Source organism: Schistocerca piceifrons, chromosome 8, assembly GCF_021461385.2.
Source record: "Schistocerca piceifrons isolate TAMUIC-IGC-003096 chromosome 8, iqSchPice1.1, whole genome shotgun sequence".
Taxonomy (NCBI): domain Eukaryota; kingdom Metazoa; phylum Arthropoda; class Insecta; order Orthoptera; family Acrididae; genus Schistocerca; species Schistocerca piceifrons.
In genome coordinates this window covers 398,418,955-398,434,764 of record NC_060145.1, presented here as the reverse complement: position 1 = coordinate 398,434,764, position 15,810 = coordinate 398,418,955, and the positions used below count along the sequence as shown (strand labels likewise).

Sequence of the window (15,810 nt, the reverse complement as noted above, 5' to 3'; positions counted from 1 at the left end):
TCTCCAAGTATTGATATGCAAGACAGGTCAGAGATACTTGCGACTTGATACACAGGCTGCAGCTTTCCTCCCACACTGCAGTTTCAGGCGTATTACACAGGCCCATTCACTGATGCGAGTGTATCGTAAATACCGTGGCCCTGCACTTACCAGTCAGTCTCTCTAATTCCTTGAATCCTTTCATATGTGCCATCGATTAATAGAGTTATTGACTTTGCCAGTATTATGTCCTTACTGAGATTGCTCCCTTGGCAGTTTGTGCTTGCTTATGACAACTTCATTATACTCTGAACTTTGTTTTTGGTTAGCTGTTCACTTCGTGAACTCCACTGTCATTGACCTTGGGAACTGACTGTATGTTCGACTGGTCTCTGCGTTGCCATGAGTGAAAGTGATCACAAAATGTGTTCTACATATACAGAGTAGGATAGAAAAGTCTGTTGGGTGATCAATAGATTTAAACAAATGTTTGTGCTGCTTACTTACATTAACTTTTGATTTTGATTATTTATACTTGATGTTGGTGAACAGAAATTGAAAGTACTAAGTGTACATAAAATACTTAGCAAATTTTTACTTTTGAATGATTATCAGGGATAACTGAACTTCTACAGAGACACGCCTTTCATTATTTGCTTAATGTGCTTCCTTATATTTATTTACTTTTTATCAAGTTAAGTATTGCTGTATGCTTGTCATGTAACCGATTTGTTTGATATTTTGTGTTTAATAGTTGCTCGACATTTTGATAGATCAGTACCATAGTTAATACAAGTCATAGTTGTAAATTACTGAGCTGGAGTGTCATTGTATTGAAAAATACAGGATGTCCCACATAAAACCGGTACACCTCTCACTAGAGATTCAAGTAACAGTGAACTGACTAAAAAAAGAATAGATAAAACATTTAGTTACCAGTTTATAAGATATGCTGTAAATGGTGGCCATGGGCATCCAGGCACCATTGACTTTTTGTAATGACGTTATCAGCTACATGCTGTAATACTGCAGGTGTAATGTTGTTAATTTCTTTAGTAATGTTTTGTTTAAGATCGTCTATTGTGTGAGGATTGTCAGAATTACACCTTGCTTTTTAGTAAACCCCATAAGTAAAAATCACATGATGTTAAGTATGGGGAGGTTGGGTTACAGAGGGCTCTACTGACAAGTATGCCTTCAAGGAACACATTGGTGATTTGCAACATATTTTAGTTTGAAGTGTGAGCAGTTGCTCCATCTTGTTGGAATGCTGCATACGGCTTATTTGCGTCTGTTATTGTGCATAGAAAGAGTAAAAGATCTCTAGATATTGCAACTGTTTAAGGTGTAATTGAAAGATATGGGGCCAATAATGCACATGATGGACAACGCAAACCAGGAGCCTATCTTCTTTGAGTGGAGAGGTTCTTCATGTAGAGTGTGTGGGTTATCCTGCCACCAGTATTTGCAATTCTGGGACTTTACATAATGTGACAAATGAAACCAGACCTCATCTGACATGAAGTAAAGCAAGGGGCAAGTAAATGTTAGCAATCAATGTTAACAGTCAGTTACAATAATGAGCTCTCTTTTCCTGATCATTACTTTCAGCTGTTGCATCACACGCACATGATAGGATTTTAATTTCTTATCTTTTAGTATACGATGACATGATGTATGAGATGTACCTACCACACCACAATAACCTCGTTACTGACTTGCAGTGATTTCTCGCTAATGTACATGCGAATTCTGCCAACAGTTTCTGGGGTCCTCACTGATGGTTGTCTATTCCTTTTCACATTCAATACAGATCTCACAGCCCACACCTTTTTGCAAAGATCTTGAATAACACTGTTTCGAGACTGTTGCCACTTAACAAGCAATTAGACTTGAGATGATTCACCAGTATGTGAGGTGTGCAAGTTTTATGTATAATAAAGTCACAGGCATTTGGTCCAGTGTTTCTGTGCTTAGTGTATTTTTTTGATTTATATGGGGTATTTGTAAACGTCATGGGAACTCGAGCTGTTATGTTTGCTGAAATTTGCATTGTATGAAACAGTTAAGAGTGGGAATGTAAGGGTACAATGATCAATATCCACACCAATGAGCTACCTACCAGCAGGCAGTAGCTGGAGAGTCTTATCTTTTAAAACTTTCTATTGTGTCCCATCTTTCTCTGTGTACAGGGCACTGTCATGTTGTGCTGACAGTAAGAGTCAGTAGCAAGGGTGTGAAGGAGTAGTGGGGAGAGTGGGTTGAGAAAACAGCTATTGGCAAATCTGAGAGACAAGAATGTGAGAAATTAAGATAGAAAGTGTTTAATATTGCACTGAGAGGACTATTTAATTGAAGTAGGAATATCAAATTGTGCATAACTTTTTTGGAGTGAATGAATTTTAGAATTTGTCAGTTTTGTCAAAGTATGTGGGTGTGATATGGCTAGATGTCTTTTTGTTTAAATCTTGAATAAAATACACTGCTGGCCACCGTAAATGAAACACTGAGAAAGACAGGAGGTAGCACAACAAAATTTATTTTGTAGATAACATGCTGACCAAGCATCAAATGATTACATTTACAGACGTCTGTGACATGTGGTTCCTGCCAGAATCAGTAGCCAGAGTAGCCGCCATTGTTGGAGATCACCGCTGCCACACGTCTCGGCATTGAGTCAAAGAGACGTTGGATGTGTTCCTGGGGTACAGCAGCCCAAGCAGCTTCCACACGTTGCCAAAGATCATCTGGTGTGGCAGCTGGGGATGTAATCTGGGTCACTCGTTGAGCAACCATGGACCACATGTTTTCTATCGGCGAAAGATCCGGAGAGCGAGCTGGCCAGAGAAGCACTTCAATCTGGTTATTGACGAAGAACCTTTGGACAATGCGTGCCACGTGTGGTCGCGCATTGTCCTGTTGAAATATGGCTGTGGCCGAGCCCTGAAGGTAAGGAAGGACAACTGGCTCCAGCACCTTGGATATGTAGCGCCGGCTATTTAAAGTACCGGCAATGCGTACTAGAGGCGTGCGAGAGTAATATCCAATACCGCCCCATACCATAATACCCGGTGCAAGACCAGTGTGGCAGTGCATAATGCAGCTGTCCAGCATCCTCTCTCCACGGTGTCTCCACAATCGAATCCGACCACCGTGGTGCTGCAGACAGAAGCGTGCCTCGTCAGTAAAGACAACGTCATTCCATTCTGCCGTCCACATCCGTCTGTCATCACACCATTGGCGACGGAGACGTGTGTGGTTCTGCGTCAATGGTAGACGAAGCAATGGACGTCTTGCGGACAGACCACTCTGCTGTAAACGGCTTCGAATGGTACGCGCAGACACTGGATGATGCGTTCCAGACGCAATGTGCTGTGCTATTGTTCGGGATGTCACTGAGCGATCCGTCACTGCCATGCGCACAATTTGCCTATCAGCACGTGCAGTGGTGCACCGAGGTGAATGCGATCGACCACGTCGGTCCGTCGTACCCTCCTGCATCCAACGGTCACATATCCGCATTACATTTGTTTGGTTTCGTCCAACACGACTAGCGATTTCTCTGTATGATAATCCACAATCTCGTTAAGCCACTATCCTTCCTCTGTCGAACTCGGATACTTGATCAAACGATGTTCGCTTTGTCTACGAGGCATAACCGATTGTCTTGTGAAACAACCACAAGGTAAACACACGCGCCGAACGTACACTCGTCGAAATCGCCAAGCCTTAAATGGCGCTATGAGGTGGCGCCACAGGCGCACGTGATGTGCGTCTGCGCTGAAATTCTAATCAGTTGCATATCTCATCGCTGCAAACCCATGGTGTAAATTTCACTTGATTCGGATGCTTCCTTCAGGGTGTTGCATTTACGGTGGCCAGCAGTGTACATTAAAGGACATCATCTTTCATTACATAAGAGCCTTGCCATCTTTTATGTTTAATTTTGTAGTAAATGAAGGCAGATACGTGAAGCACAATTAAGAGGCAGTTGAATTTTCTATGCAGTTGTGGCCTTTGTAAGTCTCCACTCCGAGTGTCAGTTCACTTAAAATTATTGGGAGGAGAGCTTATGATACCAAGGCCCAATTCTTATAAGAATAGATTGGACAGTTTTGCAAAGTGGCATTGTGTGTGCAGCTTTAGTTCCTGGAGGGCAAGGGTTTCAATCTGGATTATCTAGCATTCTTTTTCCTTGTGCCTGTCTGTGACACTGTGTTCTGTGTTTGGTGAGTAGAAATCTATCCGTTCCATATTGTCTTATTCAATCCTAGATTTTCCATTGTCCGGTGAGACCAGAGAGTAATTATTTACATACCCTGTTTGTTTTTATTTGTTTATATTTCTATGTTGGAGAACAATTGTATTCTGTATGATAAAAATGTCCAAGATTGTTGCATTTTTCCATAGAATTATTGTTCATGTTGCGCTTATTTCAGCAACAGCAGCCATCCTCTCAGATTCCAAGAGAACACACAAACCAGCAGATATCTGCACTATTACATACAAGGCTGCAACAGAGATTTTCTGTGCTGAACCCATCAACAGAAACTACTTGTGCACAAGAGAAACAACACGAGGTATATTTATTCTACTGCAGTTTTGACGTATGTTAGCAAACACTAAAAACAAACTTTTTTTTTTATTTTTTTTTCACAACTACAAGGATACTTAACATTGTTTAAAACACTGTAATTTGGATCAAAGACATTGGAGCAAACAATCTGATAGGAAGGAAAAATACAATTCTCTCTGAAAAAATTCTTTTACATAATGCAAATTTGCTATGAAGATAAATACAAGAAAATATTAAGAAGTGATTGTTCACAATTTTAATTTTTTATGCTGTGTGTCTAGAATCTGTAGATTGCTTACTGTTGCATCAAAAGAAAATTTGTTGTGCATAATACTCTTGAAAGTAAGCATATAGTTTTTTTGTATTATCTTCCATTTTACTTTTAATTTATAAATCTATGCTTCAGCATTTCATATAATTTGAAATTCACGAAGCTTATTTATTTGTGTAACATTCACTATATTATAAAGGTTGTTTCATGAGTAAGTAGTCTACGTAGTGTGAGGACATACATGAAGATTTATGTAATTGAATCTGTCCTTGTTGTCTTCTTTTATGTTTTAGATTTTGCTTGCAAATTCCTCATAAAGATACTTCCTTGCAAAAGCTACAAGTTGAATAGGTACACTAAGACAAATGTTTTCTTCTAAGTGTAATGTTTCTTATAAAACTCTAATGTGCCCTTCTCGTGTACGTAATTTTTTTTTAAATGAAATGATGGGCTTTCCATCTCCTCAGACTAGTTCATACCATCCTTGAGCCCTCTATAAATTCATTATTGAAATGTTAATGTTTGAGTCCCAGTCCATTTTGCACTTTCTTCCCTATTCTGATTTTATTTGGTTCAAATGGCTCTGAGCACTATGTGACTTAACTTCTGAGGTCATCAGTCACCTAGAACTCAGAACTAATTAAACCTAACTAACCTAAGGACATCACACACATCCATGCCCAAGGCAGGATTCGAACCTGCGACCGTAGCGGTTGCTCGGTTCCAGACTGTAGTGCCTAGAACTGCACGGCCACTCCGGCTGGCTGATTTGGTCACATCTCATCTATTAATTTCTCACACATCATGCTTAGGTTGCTATAGGGGCTTTCTTGTGCCGACTTGTTTTGTGTTACTTATATTTCAAATGTTACGAATTCTTTAGTCCAGAACCAATCGGCCTTCCTTTACAGTTAAGTTTCTAGGTTTTGTTTCATCAGTGACTGTGCTATGTGACTCTCACTACTGTCAAAATCAACCATAAGCAATACTGATTTTTATTTTGTTCCTCTTGTCACCAGCTACATTCTAAAGAAAGATGAAAGCACTTTTTTCTTTTCCTATGTTTAAGCTCCACAAATAAAAATTGCAAAGCTGCTATTTATAATGTTGCAGGCACATCGACTGCATGGGCACACTGCACCTGCGTCACAGCACAAGCAGGGTGTAGAAAATGTTCCAAGTATGCAGCAGCAAGCCAGCAAAATAAGGATCCTTCAGAACACAGTTCACCAACATAACAGACAGCAGACATCACAAACACACCAGCAGTCCAGTGGCCATCTAGTGTCACAGCCTTCGCAGCGTTTGAGTGAACAGCGCATTCAGCTAGTTCCATCCCAATCCACTGTATGTACTCAACCCCAGCCTAATGTGCAGCTCTCGTCTCGTATTTTGCAGGAGTGTGGACCACAGTTTCCACAACACACTAATGATCAAAGCATAGTTCAGACTATGAACAGCCATAGTGAACCTAATGTATCAAAAGAACTGTCTCATCATTCTAGTCAATCGGTGTGCCGGCCACAACAGCTCTCAACTGAACAAAGTGCACAGCAAAATAGCATACAATTTACGTCACTGCAACAAAGTGGACAGCATGTGGTTTCAGGTGCTCAGAGCAGTAGTGCACAAAATATATACCACACTCCGAAACAGTCCATCCAACAGACTGCCTCACAGCTTGCTCGACCCCTTAGTGAGAAGCCCGTCATCCAACTTCCACAGCCTGGTAGACAGTCAATAGCCAGTGCTCAACAACAGCCTAGTGGGCATGTTTCTCAGCCTGTGCAGCAACCTGGTGCTCAGTACATTCCCCAGTCTTTGCAGCAGACCAGTGTAAAGTCCATGATCCATCATCCCCAGAGTGTTGTCCAACCTCAGCTACAATCTGATCGCAGGTATAAGTCACTCCTGCAGCAACAGTCCAGTGGTCATCATGTTTACAAGCCTTCACAGCAACCTGGTGGCCAGAAAGTGACACAAGCTCTGCAGCAACCTGATATATCCCAGCCTTCAACAGGAAACCCAATGTGTGGAGCTCGTACTATACAGAAACCCAATGTTGTGAACACTGCATCTACGTTACAGATTCCAAATGAAACATCTTCACTAAAAGCTCCACCAGCTGTACAAAATATAACTAGGGAACAAACTATAACACAACACACTCCAAGAATGGCTAATGCTACAGTGCATCAAAATATGCAGAAAAGCTTACATTTGGTATCAGGGCAGGTACCGCCCCAACCAAAGGGGTTTCCTGATAGAGTTACAGGCTCAGGACTTAAAAATTGTTCTGAGAAACCAAATGAATTTGTTACTTCCGAATCTAAGAATGCGGGAGCATTAAGCACAACACACGATGGACGTAGTTCAGCCCTCAAAGAGCAGAAAACATGCATTCCAAAAACACAAGTTGCTCTGAAGCAGGCCAGTGAGCGGAAAGAATCCCATTTAGTGTGTCAAAACAACCAACAACACATGACTCGCACTCATCTGCAGCCAGATACCCAATGTGTTGGCCAACCTCAACAGTGTCAGACTCCCCAGCACCCTGCTGTACAAGCCTCACTACAAGTTCCCCATATGTCGAGTGCAATGTGTGTGTTACGAAGCCCACAAGAAGCTGCCCAGCAAAACTTACAACTGGCCCCACTTCAGCACACTGCCCAGAAACTATTCCAGTCCACAAATCATTCAAGTGTGCAGAGTGAATCCCAGAAACCAACCCAGTCAAGTGTAAAGCATGCATCTCTTTCTCCTCAGTTGACCAACCATATTGTCCAACATTCTGTTGAAAATAATGCAACACAGCGAACATTACAACCCACTGTTCAGAATATGACAAATCATTGTGTTCAACAAAGTGGACATTTGTCTCTTCAAACACTGCAGAATTCCAGTGTGAAGTCCCTCCCATCTTCTTCACAACCTAGTATACCAAGTTTGAGTGTGACTACACAGCAAGGAATTAGACAAACAGTGCAAACTGTGTCTCAGCCACAGGTAACTAGATCATCCATTTTGACAGAACCACAAAACGTGGCTGTAAGTCAAGAGAAAAAGAATGAGGATACTTCACTTAAAACACAACAACAACAACTGAATGGGCTGAATAACATGCTGTCAACATGCCAAAACAATGGGCAGCATACAGCAAAAGTTTCTCAGGTTTCTAAAACACAGTGGGGAGCCCAGAGTCCACAGAAACAAAATGGGCAGCCTGTTCCACAGATTTCACATAATTCAGGTGAAAAGACGGTCTCGCAAATTCCAAATCAGCACAGCGGGAAGAATTTGGTCCAAATTTCAGGTCTGTGTAATCAGCAGCATACTACGTCACAATCAGTACAAGAAATTTGTGAATCAAATTTGTCAAAGTTTCAGCAGCAGCAGAAACAACAAGTTATGTCACATGTGGTTCCTACAGGGGAGGTAACAAACAGAAGACAAACAGAAAGCTCTCTGCAAAGACCAAGTGAATCAATTGTGCCAAGAAACCCATTGATATTTCCAAAAACTGTGCAGAGCTTAAACACGGAAAGTGCTCCTCCTAAGTCACAGATCCCTATTGTTTCAGAACTTGGATTAAAACAACAACAACAGCAGCAGCAGCAACAGAAGCATTATACGCCAAGCAGTAATTCACAAGAGCCCCAGCAGCTTACACCACTTACAGAGTCTGGTTCTGTTTCCCATCAAGCAATCTCAAGAACACAAGCACAGGGTCCTAAAAACCACTTGCAGCAACCTGAAGAAAGAACACACCTGTCCCTCAGTGATGGAGACTTTCTACAGAATATGTCCCAGCCACTACAGCATTTGAAAAATAAACAAAGTGAAAAAACTGAATTGAAAGTGCAGCCAGTGATTCCACTGCAGAAGTCAGAGTCATCTAACAAAGAAGGAAGTCTTCACCACTCTAACCAGCAGTTGTCTTCTTCTGTTCCTGTCTCACAGGTGGTTTCTGAACGACCCAATTCTTTGACCACGAATAACCAGCTCATACCAACGAATGTGTCTCAACAGTCAGTTGTATCTCTTTTCCCAGGAAATCTCTTTGTAATGCTCCAACAGCAGCAGGTTTGTATCTGTATGTCTGTGACAGTATTAGTGTATGCTTGTTAGTCAACTCATAATTTCTCAGCCCTTTTACGCTCATCTAATAATTAGTATTTTCTTTGTTACTAACCCACAGTCCAACAGTGTTTTGAATTTTATCTCTCATATGTTAGTTTCATGTTCCAGATATCACATTCATAGTAAAACATTTTTGTTACACAGTTTTTATGTAAGTGATAAGTTACTTTTATTTCAGAAGTCAGTTTTTTATAGTGTGGTGTCGGTGAGAGACATGTATATGTGTCATTCAAACAAATTTTTGTTATGTGGCAAATATCAATTTTTAAAAAATATATTATAATTGGAAAAATAAAAATAAAATCTACTCACCAAGTGGTGACAGGAGAAAATGCCTATGAAAGTTAAGGAAATGTCCAAGCTTTTGGAGGTAATGGCTCCTCCTTGCAAAAGAGATGAAGGAGAGGGAAGAGAGATGAAAGAGATGAAGGAAAAGGACTGGGAAGCCACTGGCTCCAAAAGCTTGCACATTTCTGTTACTTTTGTAGTCACCATTAGGCAAGTAGACTTTTTATCCATCCAATTACATTATATGAGACACCTTATTTTCCTTGATAAACTATCTGAAGGGTGTCCAATTATGAAAGCAGCTTAAATCAGTGCTACAACTTCCAGGATGAATTTTTACTCTGCAGTGGAGTGTGAATTATTTGAAACTTCTGGGTGATTAAAGTATTTGCCAGACTAGGACTTGGACCTAGAAATTGCCTTTCATGACCTACCTAGGCACCACCCAAGAGCTGCCCTCATAGCCTTCCTTGTGCCAATACCATTCTCCTTTTCTCCAAACTTCACATAAGTTTGCCGTTTATACCTTGTAGAGTTTGGTGGGAACAAGAGTCTTCTGTTTGAATGTCTAGACTTAGTCTCTCTCCCTCTCCCTCTCCCTCCCTCCCTCTCCCTCTCCCTCTCCCTCTCCCTCTCCCTCTCCCTCTCTCTCTCTCTCTCTCTCTCTCTCTCTCTCTCTCTCTCTCTCTCTCTCTCTCTCTCTCTCTCTCTCTCCCCCCCCCCTCCCCCTCTCCGCTCCCCCCCCCCCCCCCCCTCATCACCATCTCTAATATCAACAGTTTCAACGATGTTTGACTCATATTGTTCATGATTTCTCTTAGAATTTTGCATTATAATAATAAGCTTACTTAAACTATCATCCAGTTAGTTGTTTAATTTACATAGTTTTTACACAAAACTATGCATAATTTTCATTCATATTGTTAATTTTTATTACTTTTGCTCAAATTTACTTCACACACTATAAGCCAGAACATAGTGTAGGAGAGAACTGAAAACAGAATCTTGTTCGTCATAAGGTTTCACTTGGTGTAACTCCTCCTGTTGGAATTAATCTTACAAACTGTTTATTATCCTTTTTTTTTGCCATTTTTGATGATTTAGGTTTTCCTGTTGTAATGAGATGTGTTGTGGCGAGCGCATTTAGGAAGTTGTGTATGCCTCTTAGATCATGCCAAATGATGAACACCTCATGGAGCTAAGATTATGGTGGAGATCTGGTTTGATTAGCATATTGTTATTGAGTTAATAAAAGTTACTATTATTAGTCTTTATAAATATAAGCTTTGGGCATGCTTCCCCTCCCATTTCATTTGGGAATAACGGAGTGGACAAATCTGTGCTGCACTGTCTTGCCGAAGTCAGCATTTTTCCCCAGGGAAAGCTTATATAGTTTGTGTTGTGCACAATGTAAGTAAAGCGTAATACAAGCCCCTGCGTGCAAAGGGGTACAAACTCTACTCAGTCCCGGTACTGATGTTCCAGATTACTTTTTTGTATGAAGATGATGATATAAAACAATTCTATCCCAGCCACATCATCGTGGAAAGGCAGCTAGGGGCAAATAATTAATCGTCAGCTCATTGGCAGGTTTGACTACTGTGTTGTCTCTTGAATTGGTTGGCAAATACATAACAGAACCCATACTGGTGAAGAAGTGTGACTAAACATCTGTTGCAGTCGGCTGTGGATATTGGATGAGAAGACAGTGTTCTTTGAAGTGGCAGTTTAATTGTTAGGCTAGACAAATGAATTATGAGCCAGAAGCTGCCACTATTCTTTGTGGTAATGAATTCATTGTTGTTTGGCAGCCCATGCAAAATTGTTGTGAAGGAGAAGAAGAAGAAGAAGAAGAAGAAAACATCCAACCAATAAGGATTCAACAGATGTCAGATTCAGCAGGATTACATTTTCAGGCCACATTACTTAAGTCAATTGATAAATGAGTGGCTCGGTGCCAGAGGTGCATAACCTACATTTATGTAGTTTTGAGGTATATTGAGTTACAATTCATATCAGTATAGAAAATAATTAATGAACGCAGAAGTTACATATTTATTGCAACAGAAAGGGCACATTTCACGTAATTTCACATCTCAAAATAAAAAAAAAAATTAGCGTTTCAGTTTATTATAAAAAAAATGATAGTCAACTCTGGTGCTGAAAAATGACAGACTGAAAATAAAACTTGTTTCTACAAATTTAATATATTTATAAGATCACAGATACTTATTTAAGAACAAGTAATTCTTAGAAACTCCATTAACACATTTTTTCCCATTCATGTCACTGAGTCTTCATCTCTCTTACATTGTCCTCTTGTGTCACTGTATCTTCATCATGCCTGCTTTGTTCCACGTGACACATCTTCATCTCTCTTGCCTTGGCCCAGTCACATCACTGTATCTTGAAGAGACATGTAAAATTCATGATGTTGTGGTGGCACAAATTTCAAAAGACTTTGCAAAGCTTTGATTTTTTCCTTTGATACTTTTCTGCCCTTAGGATATAATAGTTGTAGACTTTCTGGGAATTCGCGGGCTAGGACGTCCTCGACTCAGCTTCTTGGCAGTATTTAGTGCATTGAAACAAACACCTTCGAAGCAGTTATATGTATAGAATATCATTTTAGGATGTTCTTTGGGAATAGTTTGCCTTTGTATTCTCAACCATTCGACTTTTGTCACTTTCCATATTTGTTTTCCCATTGGTACAGTTTTCTTCCAAGGATTTCGAACTGAAATATAAATCTTTAGTCTTCTATGAACTACAAATTTTGGTTGCTTCTTCTTTGCATTTTCAATCAACATAGACCAGTCATTTGGGTGAAAAATATAAGGATGATATTTCTTTTCCTTTTCAATAATGCCAAAATATTTATCACACATAGAAAAACTGTGGTCAGGAAGAAGAAAACTTTTGTTGTAGCTGTTGAATTTCAATTTTCTGTAAAATATAGCTTAACATCAGTGCCATTTTAATGTTTCCGTTTTGGCCATCGCAGCTGTCACTGTTAGCGTATTACTTCTTTTGTTGTTAGTGTGAGAAAAGGCAATTTCTTGTGACCCACGGGGAGCAGTATGTTCACCCCAGATGTACATATGACCATTGTTACTAACACTGGAGACCCATACCTGATCCTTGCTGTAAGCTACACTCATACTGGTGTGGGCAGTGTTTTCTGTAGATCAGAAACAAGAACTTGTTTTGTACCATTAGACTCAGCTGCTTCACTTACGTGCCTCTTCTTCATCTCTTCCAAAGCTCTGCTTTCCTTAAATGAAGTTCATGCTGCACAACCAGTTCATTTTTTTCAGGGCTTTTTGATATGCCTGTCATCTTTGCTTGAAGTTCATCACAGGTCTGGCAGGTGTCCTTTTTTTGTCATTTAAAATGCAGGTTGAATCTTGTATTGAAAATATGATACTGTGGAACTGCCCTGTGACTTTCAGATTGCACTCTTCCTTGTATACCTTAAAACATTATAGCCATATTGAGATCTGGTGATAAATATTTGCGTGAGCTATCTCGGCAAGAATAATGGCCCTTGTGTGTGGGAAACTTTTCAAATAAACTTATATACCCACTCCTCATATGTAGATTTGGTTTTCTTAAGCGGCGCACGTATGCCTCTTTTGTCACTTTCTGCTGTTCTATATACCTTCTTCCTCTTAAGTGCATTAGTTATATTGCCATTGCACACTGGTAGCGTTCCCTGAATGATGGAAGAATGTTTTCGATACTATCTTTTCTTCATAATTTTCATCTTGAAGCTGGTACATGCTTGTCTTACTGCGTCAAGAAACATCATTTTTATTGTATCTGCACTTAAAATATTGTACTTCAACTTGTCAACATATAAATGTATTTTTAGAGCCCAAGTCTTGTTGTAACAACTGTCAAAAATTTGCTGTCTCCTTTGCATAGAAATCATAGTATGACACTACAATTGGCAACCACAAGGATCCAAAAAAACATTGTTTCTTATGCACTTTTTACCAGATACTGATATGTATTCTTCACTATGATTTGCTTGTACTTTCTAATAAACTTTTTGTGAGTTTCAAGTTTTCTTAATCTTTTCCTTCTCCTCATTGGAGTGATGATCTCAAGGTTATGTTGCTTGTGTTCTTGATCTGTAAAAAATTTGGAACCGTACTTGCCTAGCCAGCAAATATTTGAACTCATGGCTGTGGAAATGGGATAAGTATGTTAATTTACCTATGGTCAAATAACTGCTGTTGTAATTGACAATAGTATCCATTTGTAATTCAAAACCAATTATTATAAAATTACAATGAAAATTGTATGTTATTAAAATGTGCTCATGTTTTAAAAAATCTATGTAGTGCCTGACATGGCTAACCCACTAGAATTTTCAAAGCTATTTTCTAAAATATCAAGGTTATCACATAACATGATAATTACATACATTGTTTTATATTTACCTGAAGATTCAATATCATTAGAATTCGAATCATAATTGATGTTGAGTATGCACATATGGCGCAGTCATAAACAGCCATCTAGTAGTTGCCAAAAATGATGCCAGGTATCAGCACCATTCAAACTATGAAAAAGTTGTAGGCAGGTTTGGCACGCATTAAGGCAATTGTTTCGAGTCCAGTATATCACAAAGCAGCAATTTTTAAGAGTCGTTGGTTAGGCAACTATGGCACTTAGGCACTCAAATGTGAGTGAGGTGGGCATGAGAACTCCACTCCATAAACAAGTTATCGTCTCTCACCAGTAGCTGCTAGGGTAGGTGAGGAGAGACACAGTCATCCATGAGCAAGACAGCAGATGTTTACTGAACAACAAACATCAGCCAGCTGTAACGAGTAGACATCTCATGGGCACCCAATAATCTAAATGATGATAGTGAGGTCATGCCAGTTAAGGTGTCATCATTGTCAAACCTCACTGAACAATAGAATAGAATAGAATAGAATGTTTTTATTAGCCTTTCAGTATTTTTCATACAATTGGCTTCGTCAAAGTTTACCGAGGATTTTAGTTTCAGTACGATATTCAAATAGTTACAGAAAGGGGAGAAAAGGAACTATAGACCTTTTCTTCAGCATTATGTAAAACAATGTTTTATACAGTAATTAAATACACACATAAGAAAAGAATCACAGTCAATAACTAGTTTATATAATATCAAAACATTTTCTTCATAACTTAGGTAAAACATATATTTTGATGATTAGTTTCTAAGAATTTTTCAGTTGTATAGAATTCGTTGTTTTTTAGCCAGGTTTGCAATGTATTCTTATATTTATTTAGTGTTACTGTACCGAGCTGAGCATGGTAACTTATTGAAAAATTTTATGCTTAAGTACTTATAGTTATTATGAACTACAGCAAGTCTTGTGGAAGGCAAGTCCAGCAGGTGACTGTTTCTTGTACTGTGTGCATGCACATCACATCTCATGTTCAATTTTTTCAGATTTTCTCGGGCATATATTAGACAGTTATATATGTACATGCTGGTACTGTCATTGCACCAAGAGATTTAAAATAATTTCTGCAGGACTCTCTGGGTGCTAACCCCTCCATGCACCTGATTGCTTTCTTCTGCCATCTGAAAATACATTCAGCCCCTGGGGAGTTACCCCAAAGCAATATTCCATATTGCAGTTGGGAATGAAAAAAAGCATAGTATGAGTGGAGTAGCAATTGCTTGCTCACACTGTTTCTTAATTTATACAATAAGAAAAGTACTCGTGCTAGTTTACTTCATAGATAATCGGTGTGTCCTTCCCATGATAGCTTTTGGCCTATGATTAGTCCAAGTAGTTTCACTGTTTTGTTTTCATTGTGAGTTACTTTGAGATTAAATATTATTTCTTCTGTTTTTGTTTGATTTATGCACAGCTGGTTAGCCTGACACCAGTAATTAGCCATTTGTGCATCATTTATCTATTTTTGTCCAGTACACTATGTAAGTTCTCTCCTGTACTTATTAATATTGAAAATGCTTGTTGAGGAGTTGGTAACTGTGTGATGTGTTCCAAAATATGACAACTCAAGCCTTTATTACCAGGATATTACAAATTTTCTGTGGTTGGAACGCAAATGTCAGAGCTGTCCTCTAAAACATCCTCCAATAAAATTCCCAATTGGGAGGTATTATTAGTAGTCCATTTATTTGAGAAAATAGTATAACAACAGTAAAATGCTTATCCCAATGGCTCAATGTGGATAGTGTAGTTTAAGATGCACACTCTTAATCTGATGGAATCGGGGCGGGGCGTCCACTCCCAACTGTTGTGGTGTCCATTCCCAACTAGTGTTGGATACATGAGAGACTGAATATATCTGTTCATTTCTGTGTTGAAAAATGGCACTGTAGAGGCAACTATAATAAAAATGGCAAAACTCATTTCATAACTACCGACTCGGCAATCAAAGTCCTCCTTTCAGGCTGTATCATGAAACTATATAAAGAACTGGTTTTCCATTGAGTAATACAAACTTGTACAACTGTCCACTCACAATGTGGAAAGTAGAATTAGTCTCTCTCAGCACTTCCTCTGAGCCCAATAAGACT

At 39.3% G+C, this 15,810-nt stretch overlaps 2 protein-coding genes across 2 annotated transcripts in view; both read left to right on the top strand.

Annotated features, from left to right (window-relative positions):
- The window catches only part of LOC124712380, a 167,957-nt gene extending 162,814 nt beyond the window's left edge, over positions 1-5,143 (top strand). The window contains exons 10-11 of the mRNA XM_047242676.1: positions 4,419-4,559; positions 5,120-5,143. Coding sequence (XP_047098632.1) covers positions 4,419-4,559; positions 5,120-5,143 — 165 coding nt within the window. The remainder of the gene's footprint in view (positions 1-4,418; positions 4,560-5,119) is intronic.
- Positions 5,144-6,914: 1,771 nt separating this feature from the next.
- Positions 6,915-15,810, top strand: part of LOC124711881 (histone-lysine N-methyltransferase SETDB1-A-like) — a 228,766-nt gene continuing 219,870 nt past the window's right edge. Inside the window, exon 1 of the mRNA XM_047242122.1 lies at positions 6,915-8,909. Within this exon, the coding sequence (XP_047098078.1) occupies positions 7,002-8,909 (1,908 nt within the window). The 5' untranslated portion in view covers positions 6,915-7,001. The remainder of the gene's footprint in view (positions 8,910-15,810) is intronic.